Source organism: Ipomoea triloba, chromosome 1 (assembly GCF_003576645.1).
Source record: "Ipomoea triloba cultivar NCNSP0323 chromosome 1, ASM357664v1".
Taxonomy (NCBI): Eukaryota; Viridiplantae; Streptophyta; class Magnoliopsida; order Solanales; family Convolvulaceae; genus Ipomoea; species Ipomoea triloba.
In genome coordinates, this window is record NC_044916.1 from 25,091,403 (window position 1) to 25,104,028 (window position 12,626).

Consider the following 12,626-nt stretch of genomic DNA (forward strand, 5'->3'; position numbering starts at 1 on the left):
ATAGGTTTGGCCACCCTTCTAATAGTACTCTTCAGAAGTTGGTAAATTGTTACAAGTTAGGAATTAAGCATTCCGTTGTTAAAGACTTTAATTGTTCCTCTTGTAACATAAATAAGAGCCATAAATTACCATTCTCAGAAAACTCATTAACTAGTTCCAAACCTTTACAGTTGCTTTATACTGATGTCTGGAGCACTTCAGAAAAGTCTATTGATGGATATTTTTATTATGTTATATTTGTTGACTTCTTCACAAAATACACTTGGTTATATCCTCTCTAAAAGAAATCTGAAGTGTCATTAATATTCCCACAGTTTAAACGTCTTGTTGAAATTTTTTTTTGGCCACAATATTGTGTCTATCTTTTCTGATAATGGAGGTGAGTTTATCAAATTAATTCCTACGTTTAATTCGTTGGGAATATCTCACTTCACCTCCCCCCCCCCCCCATACTCTTGAGCACAATGGAACGGCTGAACGCCGTCACCGGCATATTGTTGAAACTGCGTTAGCTTTGTTACATGGTGCGTCACTTCCTAGTTCGTTTTGGTCTCATGCTGTCCAAACGGCTGTGTATCTTATCAATCGTCTTCCCACGCCAATTCTTGCGAATAAATCCCGGTTTGAATGCCTCTATAAAAAACTGCCAAATTATAAACGCTTAGAAAGTTTCGGTTGTCTTTGTTTCCCTTGGCTATGTCCCTACGTACGAACAAAATTACAACCCAAGTCCATACCTTGCATTTTCTTAGGGTATTCAACGTCTCAATCTGCTTATAAATGTTGGGATCACCAGTCTCGCCGAATGTATATGTCTCGGCACGTTAAATTTATTGAAAATGAATTTCTTTCCAGTAAGTTTTTGCGTCCAGTGTCTACTACCTCTACATGCATACATGAAAATATGAATTATATTCTACCTCTACATTCTAGTCATCTTAATCTTATCCCTATATCACCTTTACCTCCAAATCCTAATGCGGTAGAAAATTCCCACCCATCCCTACAAAGTCACAACCAGTCACCAACCATGCAAATTAATTCCCACCCAACTATGCAAGATAATACCTACCCAACCACCCAAAATAGTTTATAGCAACCAACACAAATTAATTCTCACCCAACTATGCAAAATAATTCCCACCCAACCACCCAAGATAGTTCACAACCGACCATGCATGTTGACTCCCAACCGCCCTTGCATGTTGTTTCACAACCGGCGACTTCCCAGAGTTCACGGACTAACATCGCCTCGTCCATTCCAGAGTCGACTTCGCCGGCAACACATAGTCAACTTGTCACCACCGTGCCCTATTCCGTCAACCTGTCTGAGTCTTCCATACAACCGCGTCGTTCTGGTCGTCTCCGTAATTTGAATCCAAAATATTATGGAGACAAGTTTGTCAACCACACTACCATACATCCCTTACCTGCCACTCTTGAGCCTGCTACCATCACTCAAGCTCTGAAGGAGCCCCTATGGCGTACTGCCATGGATGAGGAATATTCAGCGTTGCAACGAAATCAGACGTGGTCTTTAGTGCCAAGGAACGGTTACCGTACAATTGGGTGTAAGTGGGTATATCTTATCAAACGGAAGTCGGATGGAACGATAGACCGCTACAAGGCGCGTTTGGTTGCAAAAGGGTTCTTATAGGAATCTGGTCATGACTATTTTGAAACCTTTAGTCCGGTCATGAAGCCTGTAACCATTCGGGTTATTCTAACTATTGCTTTGAGTCGCAGGTGGCTAATTCGACAGTTAGACGTCAACAATGCCTTTCTTCATGGAACTTTGTATGAAGATGTATATATGGAACAGCCACCGGGGTATCGTGATACACAATTTCCTTCCTTTGTTTGCAAACTCCGTAAGGCGTTATATAGCCTAAAGCAGGCACCGCGTGCCTGGTATTTGGAGTTGTCAAAAAATTTTGTCTCCGTCGATTTTTTGCGTTCTAGGGTAGATACTTCTCTGTTTGTTTACACAACCAATAGTGTCATCGCATATTTCATGGTATATGTCGACGACATTATTCTTACTGGCAATAATACAGGTTTTTTGGATGATTTTGTGAAGACATTGGCTAATAGATTTTCTATAAAAGATCTCGGTCCACTGCACTACTTTTTGGGTGTTGAAGTGATTCCTACGACTCTTGGTATTTTTTTGTCACAAGGGCATTACTTGGCCGATATTCTCTCAAGATTCAAAATGGAGGGTGTGAAATCTGTGTCTACTCCTATGGCGGTTGACTATGTAACATGTGATGAGTCCAGCACGGTGGTTGATGCTACTGATTATCGTCGCTTAATTGGACTCCTACAATATCTTCTCATCACCAGGCCAGACGTAGTGTATGCTGTGAATAAACTGGCTCAGTCCATGCATGCACCAACTGTAGAACACTGGCAAGCAGCGAAGCGTGTTCTCAGGTATTTGAAAGGTACAGTTCATCATGGTTTATTGTTGAAGTTTGATGCACCTTTGCGCTTTGTTGCCTTTTCTGATGCGGATTGGGGTAACCTGCGCGAAAAAGGACGGTCTACGACCGCTTATGTTGTTTATCTTGGGGGTAATGTCATCTCTTGGAAGTCTGCACGTCAGAAAACGGTGTCTAGGTCTTCAACGGGGGTAGAATACCGGGCGCTGGCGCACGCTGCTGCTGAACTTGTTTGGGTTCAGAATCTTTTACGAGAAGCTGGGGTTTATTTACTTGAATCGCCATCTCTGATGTGCGATAATCTCGGGGCGACTTATGTCTGTAAGAACCCGGTTTTTCACTCAAGAATGAAGCATCTTGTTTTAGACTATTTCTTTGTTCGTGATATGGTAGCTGTAGGGTCTCTATTTGTCCGTCATGTCTCAGCTCGCGACCAAGTTGCGAATGTGTTAACTAAGCCATTGAGGCGGGCACTATTTCAGCGGTTCAGGTCCAAGATTGGTGTAACTGATGGTTTCTCCATCTTGCGGGGGCGTATTAAGGAATAATATTTTCATACATTTTACTATATTGATTTAGTCTAGGCAGTTATATTTTCCTCCTAGAATTAGTCATGGACGGTTATTGACATCTCCCAATATATACATGTATTCTTCTGTGAGTTAATAATATAAAATACACTTCCTCTTCTCTATTCATATATTATACGGAGTATCATGTTTTGTAATAAAATTATAAATGATAAGAATCAAAATTATTGAAAGTTTGTAAATATATATATATATATATATATATATATATATATATATATATATATATATAGAATTTTAATCAAATGCAGATGTATTATTAGGTGTGGTCGTGTGGCCCAAGATATGCCGCTGGATGGAGGTGATCTGACGGTGGAGGTTATATATTAGGATTTAGGAAGTTTAATTCGCATAACTTAAGTGGAGGCTTTATGGTAATTGTAAGTGGGAAGGTAATTTTAGAGTACAGAAAACACCAACAAACGTATTATTAAAACACACCATTCAACATACTAAAATGCACCAGTTCTTAGATTAAAACACACCACTTAACCACCACACACCAAATGCAACTACTCTCGTAAAAATTACCACCACGTGTATTAAAACACACCATTCTACGTTATAAATGCACCACTGGACAAATTAAAACACACGATTCCCCACCATACCAAAATACACCACTCAATTCAAATGCACCAACAAAATTAAAACACACCATTATACGTTATAAAATCCACCACTGGACAAATTAAAACACACCATTCTACATTATAAAATGCACCACTTGAAATTAAAACACACCATTCTACATTATAAAATGCACCACTTGACAAATTAAAACACACCATTCCCTTATAAAATGCACCACTTGACAAATTAAAACACACCATTCCCCAATAAAATGCACCACTTGACAAATTAAAACACACCATTCCCCACCAAAATGCACCACTTGACAAATTAAAACACACCATTCCCCACCATACCGAAACACACCACTCAATTCAAATGCACCAACAAAATTAAAACACACCATTCTACATTATAAAATGCACCACTTGACAAATTAAAACACACCATTCCCCACCATACCGAAACACACCACTCAATTCAAATGCACCAACAAAATTAAAACACACCATTATACGTTATAAAATGCACCAGTTCTCAAATTAAAACACACCACTTAACCACCACACACCAAATACACATACTATTGCGAATTACAGCAATATGATCTCAAATATGAACCAGATTAATGTTGATAATGCACAGAGTATTGCGAATTACTCCATTCTCGTTTCTCTGTTGGAGTTGACCTATGCGTTTTGTTCAGAACGGAGCGCTCGTTGCTGGTGATGGAATCCCTTCTACGCTTGTCTGGTGTTTGTTGCTCAGTGCTCGTCGACTTCAAGTCTTCGTCGTCGTCTGGTCTGATCTGATCTGGTTTTGAAATTGTAGTGAAATTGCCAACATTATCCTTCCCGTTCGCGTAGCTAAAGATCGGCGTCTATATTGTTTGGATTAATATGAAGCCTTAGATCATGGGATCTAATGGTGCAAATAAGGCCACACAGTCGCACGGGGGGGACTGGTCGCATCTGATGGGGACTATATATATATATATATATATATATATATATATATATATATAGTCCCCATCAGATGTATATATTCAATTTAGAATTTCAATAACTTTTGTAGACTTTTTAAAATAAAAACGTTGATAAAAGTTTGTAGATGTTTTTTATATAAATTTTTATAGAGTCTTACAAAGTTTTAAAAAGTTTTGAACGACTCTGTGAAAGTGCATAAAAGTTTATTAAAATCTATCATTTTGAAAGTTTTAAAAAGTCTATAAACGTCATGATTGAATACACCCTTAAGGATATGATATAATCAATTAAGAATTTTATAAATTTTTGAAATTTTTAACGTTTGGTGGTATTTTATCGTTTAAAAGTCTTTTGATTTTCGATTCATACTTTTAAAAACTCTTTAAAAGCATACTGGTATTTGAGTCTTTAAAAGTCTACTGGTATTCAAAAACTTATTACGAAATAACTTTTATAGACTCTATAAGAATAGTATTTTTTTTAGACTTTTTCTTCACTAACACGACCGGAAAATGTTGAAAGGGTCACCGGTATCTTAGGTAACTTGTAATTACTGGTTCACAATCGTTTTTGAGCTTCAATGCTTCCAAATAACATGTTTATAAGTCTAATTGTAATTTTTTAAAATTTAAGGGTCTGATTAACTTTTTGACTAAAGTTAAGGGACCTATTTGACATTTTTCATAAGAAAATTTCATTATTTTCAACATATAAAGTGGTCAAAGTGGCAATAACCTAAGGGCTAAGGTAATATAATTCCCCCCTTCGCTTTGGTCGTCAGGGTTTCAGACATCGAATCGGGGTTCTCCTCGCCGCTTTGATTCCCTCCGGTAGGTGACTGTGCCAGCTCCGAACTGTATATTTTTCTCTCTGCATCCTATTACAGTTCAATTAACCCTTTGAATATTTAATACCTAGCGATAATACATGCTAACTCGTTTCATTATTAACCACTTGTGTGTAATTTATTGAAATTCTTTCGGTATTGTAGAATTCATATTTAAAAAAGAAAACGAAGTAAAATAAGCAAGTAATCGAAATCTAACGTTTTGATAAACTCTATAAGTCATACTTAATGTCAATCTGTGGATTGAGTATTTGAGTATCTCTAGTGCAGCATTTTATAACTTTGTAGATGTCAAGTTGAATCAAAGAAAAGAGGAAGGAGGAAATTCAGTGTTTATTTATTTGTATGTCCTTGTTGGATTGTAGGCTGCAATATAATATTGGGAAAAAAATGCTGCTTTCTTATTGAGTCGCATGGAAATTGGAAAATGGGAAAAGATGCTGTGAAGTATAAAGTCCAGCATTCAATTCTTGTTTCTGTGTGAATTAACGTTCTATCTGCATTTGCACTAGCAGGCAGAGTAAAATTGATTTAGTTGGTGTTCTTATATGTTCATTCATAGTATGCTTGTTGTTCTACGCTGATACTTTCATTTCCTTTCTGCTCAAATCCTTTTAACAACGAATCTCAGCTTTTCTGAATGAAGGAGAGATGGTTCTAAGACTGAAAAAAATAACCAAGGAATCTTTTGACACACAAATTTGGGATTACTCTAGCAGGGCCTAATGCAGCTTGGTGTATGATTATTAGTAAAAATAGCATATGCAGTTGGTCTTTTGGTAGCTTAGATGTTCTTTTCTCAGTTTCATGGGATTTTGGTTACATATTAGATTGCTATGTTAATCTTTGTTATTGACTCCATACATTGCCAAGTTTTCCTCAATCTCAAATAACAAAGTGACTTGAGGGCAATTTATATCGTGGACCACGGTGCACAATGCATTGTGCACCCCGTACCAAAATGAGTTATGTGTATTCTAGGTAATTGTTCTGTGTATTCCAGGCAATTATTCTGTGTATTCTAGGCAACTGTTTTGTGTATTCATGTTACTAACACATGTTGTGATGTGTTTGTGCATTCGAATGTTTAAGAGGATGAGTTCTGTGTATTTTGTGTCAATATTCTGTGTATTCATGTTATTAACACAGGTTGTGATGTGTTTGTGCATTTAAATGTTAGGAGGATGAGTTCTGTGTATTTTGAGGCAATATTCTGTGTATTCCGGGCAAATATTCTGTGTATTCTAGGCAAACGTTCTGTGTATTCTAGATAATGATTATGTGTATTATAAATAATGAATTCCCTGGAGTCATTCGTGTCCGTGTCCACTAACATCAAAACGACGTCGTTTTGGACTAGGGTCCATAGTGCACTGTGGACCAAGGGTCCACGATATAACGATTGGTGACTTGAGTGGGTGGGCTTCTGTATCTGTGATAATTGGATTGTGTTCCTCTTCTAATGCTTTAGTTGATCACTGTAAAACAATTTCTAATGCTTACATGCCATCGTTTTTACAATGTTCTTTTTTTCCTCCACTTGTTAGGATTGGTGAGTATACAATAGTTCTAATGGATCCTGAAGGTAGAAAATTTGGAAGAGGTAAGTCAGTTCACATACATACAAATATGTATGTCTATTAAGTAATTATTTATGTATTCAATATTTAATCACACCTGTTATGTTATTGTTTGCTTCTTGGATAGTTGTTGACTTCTTGGTAGTAAGATCTTCATTGTGAAGTTTATTTTATGCAACTGTATTTGTTTTCTAAATAAATTTGCTGTAGCTGTTACAGTAACTGTTATTTAATGGGTGTCTTATATTCTACTGTTTCCCACGTATTTTTGTTTCAGTTTGCATTATTATAGATGCTGCTTAATCCTAATTTTTTGAACAGTATGCATTTTGTTTAACACTCGGTTCTTTTGCTGTTTCCTCTTGATGAAACTATGCACATTTATCAGCAGATTACTTCTAGCCAAAAAGTATTCCCTTATTATGTACTATTACACTTATTTTTTGGCCAATCTGTGCTTTTCTAGTCACTGTTGATTAGAGCTTCACGATGATAGATTGGTTCGTGAGGTTTAAACCAGTGATAAAGTGACATTAGAGCTTCAGTATTGCTTCTGATCTAAAGCTGATCAGTTGATGAAATTTTTAATCCTACATGCTCTAACATCTGCTACCTGTCTTTCTTCTGTATTTTTCTTTTTTCCTTGGAATTTTTTATTATTTTTTAATTAGTTTTGACTATTTATAGAAATGTGATCTTTTGCTGTCATGTGATATTAGTCAATAAAAGTGGTTTCCAGAATTAGTCAATTAAAGTGGTCTCCAGAATGTGAGGAATTTATATACAGTCATTTGATCATATAAAAATTAAATGCAATTTTGAATTCTAGATATTGAAGGGATCCCACAAAAAATACCCACATCAACTAATATCACTCTCTAAGCTCAAAGCCTCTGATGTAAAGAGCTAAGAACATTCTAAAACATCATTCATCTGAGCCAGTTCCTGTCAGACTTAGTTGGTAACTATTGAAGTTGTAGGATGACATCTTTTCACTTCTTACATCAACAGATAATATCCTCTTTCAGTAGAAAAGATGAAATAAGTGGGTTTAATTAGAAGTGTGAAGATTTCCTTGGCTGAAGGACCAATTCCTTGAATTAGACTAAATGACTAATTGTAATGATTATTGGTGAATTGCAATTTTGCCTCATTTCTTAGAAGCAGTATCAGCATAAGTATATATTTATATGACCTTGCTCATAAAGATCTAATTATACATTAATTCCTCTTTAATAATTTCAAATATTCAATATTAGATTGATTTTTTTGGATGTAAATATATGGTTATGGAAGAAGGAATTAACTTCTATTTGGATGTGCTAAGATACACATTCCGCATTCCACATGTGCATGTGAGCTTTGACAAAGCTTGATACTATGTTACGTAATTGTGAAAGAAAATTTCCTTCAGGGGTCCGTTACAGAAAGATTTATTACTTTAAAAGTGGTTTATTTATTATAGTTTTGTAGACTGAGTGAATTAGATAGTTTTTCATAGGAGAAACTTCTCCTTGTTGACTCATAAAGCTATAAATCGAGTTTTTTCAGGGCCGAGAGAGCTTGGAGGTTCAATTGATCTTCTAAATTATTATAAACTTGAGCGGCATCATGAATTTTTCTGCAAGAGGTCACTACCATCGTCAATTTCCAAGACTCAGTACCTTCAGAATGTTGTAGGAGAGACAGAAATTAGGAAAGGAGAAGGAATGGAACTTGATCAGCTGTTCCAAAAGTCCACTAGTGTGGGATGCAGACACAAACCGCTGCATCCTTTTCAGTTGGATGTTCTCATGGATGCTTTTCAGCTGCGAGAAGCAACTTCTACCGATTTGCCTTATGTAAGAAATATTCCACCTCTGACCTCATAATTGTGTGCACAATATCCTTTGATCTTCTGCTGTTGATATCTGATTAGTTTTAACAATTGCTGGCTTTGTGTCACTAGACAAAGAAAAGGGCTTCTGATGGGTCAAACTTGAAAGGTGAAGGCAGGGAAGAGAAGAAACATAAAAAACACAAACACAAAAATAGGGAGTCAAAAAAGGACAAACACAAGAATATAGAGACAAAAATGGGTTCTAACATGCAGTCTCATCCCCGCTTTGATGCTAGCAGGGACAAAGATAAAGAGTATAAGAGAACAGGGGATCATAGTTTTGGTTCTGACCACTTCTTGAAACAACAAAGGGTGTCAAAAATTTCTACTTTCTTGCCATTATAGTAATTGCATTTGAAGAACGATGTTGAGCTTGTGGTCTTGTTACTTCACATGTTATTTTTCCACCAAAATACTAGTAATCTTTTTCTTGCTGTGATTAGCTTATTCATAGTTACATTTAATGTAGTCTGTCCTTCAAATCAGAAACTGCCAAGAATTTTTCCTAGCCTTGGCCATAGTATACCTCATACGTGAACTCTGTTTCATAAATTACTTTTTTAGAGCAAGTGTTAAGTGATGGAAAATATTTTTCATTTTATGTTTTATTTTTCTCTTTTCTACATTTTTCAACTGGTTTTCATCTTCTCTTTTCCAGTGACCCACTGTATGTTACACAAACAACTATCCAATTAAACAAATACGAATTTATAGTATTAAAGATTTCACAAAAAAAAATAAATAAAAAGAAAAAAACTATCTAATTATATTATTGTTCAAAGGTTTTAGGAGAATACGTTGACTGGCAGCTCTATGTCTCACATCCTTTTGAGGAGAGTACACTATCCTATATCTATGAATTAAAGGACATATGCCCGTAAGGGCAGCTCAAGTGGTAAGAGAGTTACACCTGCAGCCGAGAGGTCGTGGGTCCGAACCTCAATCCCTTGAGTTTGAGCCGGTCAACTATGGGTAACCTAGGCTGGTTTACCTCCTTGTGGCCCTTTGTCGGCTAGGGTCACAGGGCGAGGGTTTTACTCATATACTCACACAGTGAGGAGTGGGGTTTATCTCGTTAATCCAAAAAAAAAAAAAAAAGAATTAAAGGACATATGGTATGGCAAGTTTCCATATACCACTACCTCAAAACCCTAGCTTCCAGTGTCCCAGTTAGGCCTTTGTGAATAGATCCCCGAGTTGTTCCCCAGTCTTTACAAATCCAGATGTGCTTCCTTCGTTCATGAAACACTGGGTTAGATGTAATATGCAGAGCAGCTTGATTATCACACCATGACTTTTATTTATTAGTGCAATGTTTTTGATGCAATAATTTTAGATTTTCGACATTGTGTTTTTATTCTAAACTAACTTTGATTTAATTGTTATTCCGTATTTAATATTTATTAGTGATTTGGTGCATTACTTTTATTTATTAGTGCAATGTTTTTAATCATGAAACTAGTAGATAATTAATTTTAGGCATGCTTAAGAAAAAAATATATAAAAATATACCCTTGTATTTTTTATATTTACACGTTTCTCCATTTTGGTTTATTATTATTATTTCTAGTTTCGGTGCTATATAGGTGGTAGTTGACTTCCATTCACTCAAATTATTTTTATCAAAAGATTTGAACCACATAATCAACGGATTTGACCAAATTAAATACCATGTTTGGTTATTAGCGGTTTGGAGCAGCGAATTGGCTTCAAACAGCGGATGGCTTCAAACCGCTGAAAAATTAGCAGCGTTTGGGGTTTAGCGTTTTGGGGAAAGACAACCTTTTCCCTAAACGCCACTCTAATAAAAAAAATTTTTTTTTTTTTTCTTAAAATTCTGGAAGCCTCAAAGCCTTGAGGCTTCCCTTCAATACCCAACAAAAGCAAGGAGCATTGAGGCCCTTTTATAGAGGAGCCTCAATGCCCCTCTTTTGTAATGTGCCGATGTGGGATATAATTAAAGGGGCTCCCCTTCGTCTCTTCTTCTTCTTCTTCTTTTTTTTAAAATTTTTTTTTTAATTATTATTATTATTATTATTATTGTTATTATATTTATATTTTATTATTATTATTATTGTATTGTTTATATTTATTATTATATTATTTCTATTTTTTAAAGTTTTTTATTGAAATGTCCTTATGGTTCATTTTACATGTTAACCGCTAATCTAAACAACTAATTTTATCAAACATCTTTTTACAAATCGCTAGCATATTTCGCTGGTCAAACCCGCTAATACAATCCGCTATTTGATAGCCGCTCACACAATCCGCTACCGCTAAATGCTAACCGCGGATAACCAAACAAGCCCATACTTCCAACGATTTAAAATTTAAAATTTAATTAAATAAAATGATAGAAATATTCACACAATTTTATTTTATTAGAAGTGTTAAATTAAAGTTTTGCTCTTTTGTCCCAAAAACAGATGCCTTAGTTGTGTTTGACACAATATTTAAAATAAATGAGGTTTTTTATTTAAAAGAAAAAATTAATTAAATGGGTACAACTAAAGAAAAAAGTTAAAAAAGATAAGAGTTAATTTCATTTTTGGTCCTAGTATTATTGTGGCATGACCATTTTTTGTCCTCCTTTAACAAAATCGTTAAAATGACGTTAAATACAAGGGCATTTTTATTTTTTTTAGTTATTTCCATTTTTGGCCCTACTGTTATTAGGGCATTGCCAATTTTAGTCCACTTCATTAATTTTGCTACATTGCGACCAGTCTTATTTAGCCCTTGTCACTTTTAGTCCACCGTTAAAATTTTTTGTCAAATAACCGTCCAAAACAGGGGTATTTTGATCTTTTCATGCTTTGATCATCTCCTTTACCCTTTGCAGTGGTTTTCCTTACACATTTTCATCCAATGAAGAGGTCTGGCGAAAGCCATGGGTTTGTAATGTTGCTCACATGGCTTTTGGTTTTTACCTTTCGGTTTCCACGTAAAAATATCGTGACTCCCTTTCTTCTTCTTCTTCCTTTTTCTTTCCATTATGTCTATTTTATTTACTCAAATCGGTTATGTTGGTCTACCGAATGACTACCCTCGGGTCATGAAACTAACATTCGCGTCGTCGTCTGTGGAGAACAATTCAAAAGGTCCCGTGATCTCCACCTCAACAGAGTCCTCCTTGGTTGCAATCTGACCATTTATTTCTCCATCGAGACATGCAGAGTATCAGTTAGACAGATCCTGGCGACTAGGCGACCTAATCGGTGTCTAGGCGGCCAATTGCCTACACCACCGATTATGGTGATATGCTAGGCGGTCGGCCAGCGCTTAGCCTATGCGGGATTTTTGAACACTATTTTTAAGGCCTTTTTTATAGTACAAAAATGGGTGATAAATGGGGATTTATGAGTAATAAATAGATAATAAATGGGTAATAATGGAAATTTATGGGTAATTAATTGGAGGTTTTCCACAAGTTTGGCTTGCCCTCTGGAGGATTTCTCTATATGAAGAGCTGTCAATTGGAGGTTTTCCACAAGTACAGTGCTATAAAGTATTTATGTATACATATCTCTTATATAGATGTGTGAAGTCAACATTATATTCCAGAAAGAAAAGAAAACAAATCGTCAATATTCATTAATATAGTAGATAGATTATTTTTGTAGTTATTAGTTATTTTCTTCCTTTGGTCTCCATATTCATTTATTGTGGGGCACATTTGTTTGTTTGAGCATGAGCCTTTAATTTCCTTCTTAAGTACTGAGCA

The 12,626-nt window shown here is 35.7% G+C and overlaps 1 protein-coding gene across 3 annotated transcripts; it reads left to right on the plus strand.

Moving 5' to 3' along the window:
• Positions 1-5,338: 5,338 nt before the first annotated feature.
• Positions 5,339-9,495, plus strand: LOC116015839 (mediator of RNA polymerase II transcription subunit 19a-like). Of its 3 annotated transcripts, none has more exons than XM_031256014.1 (4): positions 5,339-5,423; positions 6,988-7,043; positions 8,572-8,861; positions 8,969-9,495. In XM_031256014.1, the coding sequence occupies exons 2-4, from the start codon at positions 7,013-7,015 to the stop codon at positions 9,242-9,244; spliced, it is 597 nt and encodes a 198-aa protein (XP_031111874.1). In that variant the 5' UTR covers positions 5,339-5,423; positions 6,988-7,012; the 3' UTR covers positions 9,245-9,495. The 3 variants fall into 3 exon arrangements, with proteins under 3 accessions (XP_031111874.1, XP_031111877.1, XP_031111869.1); XM_031256017.1 differs by lacking the exon at positions 5,339-5,423 and adding an exon at positions 5,431-5,449; XM_031256009.1 differs by lacking the exon at positions 5,339-5,423 and adding an exon at positions 6,387-6,421.
• Positions 9,496-12,626: the final 3,131 nt, after the last annotated feature.

Excerpts from the sequence above, each read along its gene's own strand:
- LOC116015839 (XM_031256009.1), top strand. The coding sequence starts at position 6,402 with ATGAGTTATGTGTATTCTAG. Across the intron at positions 6,422-6,987 it reads ATGAGTTATGTGTATTCTAG|GATTGGTGAGTATACAATAG; the intron begins GTAATTGTTCTG and ends TCCACTTGTTAG. Across the intron at positions 7,044-8,571 it reads AGGTAGAAAATTTGGAAGAG|GGCCGAGAGAGCTTGGAGGT; the intron begins GTAAGTCAGTTC and ends GAGTTTTTTCAG.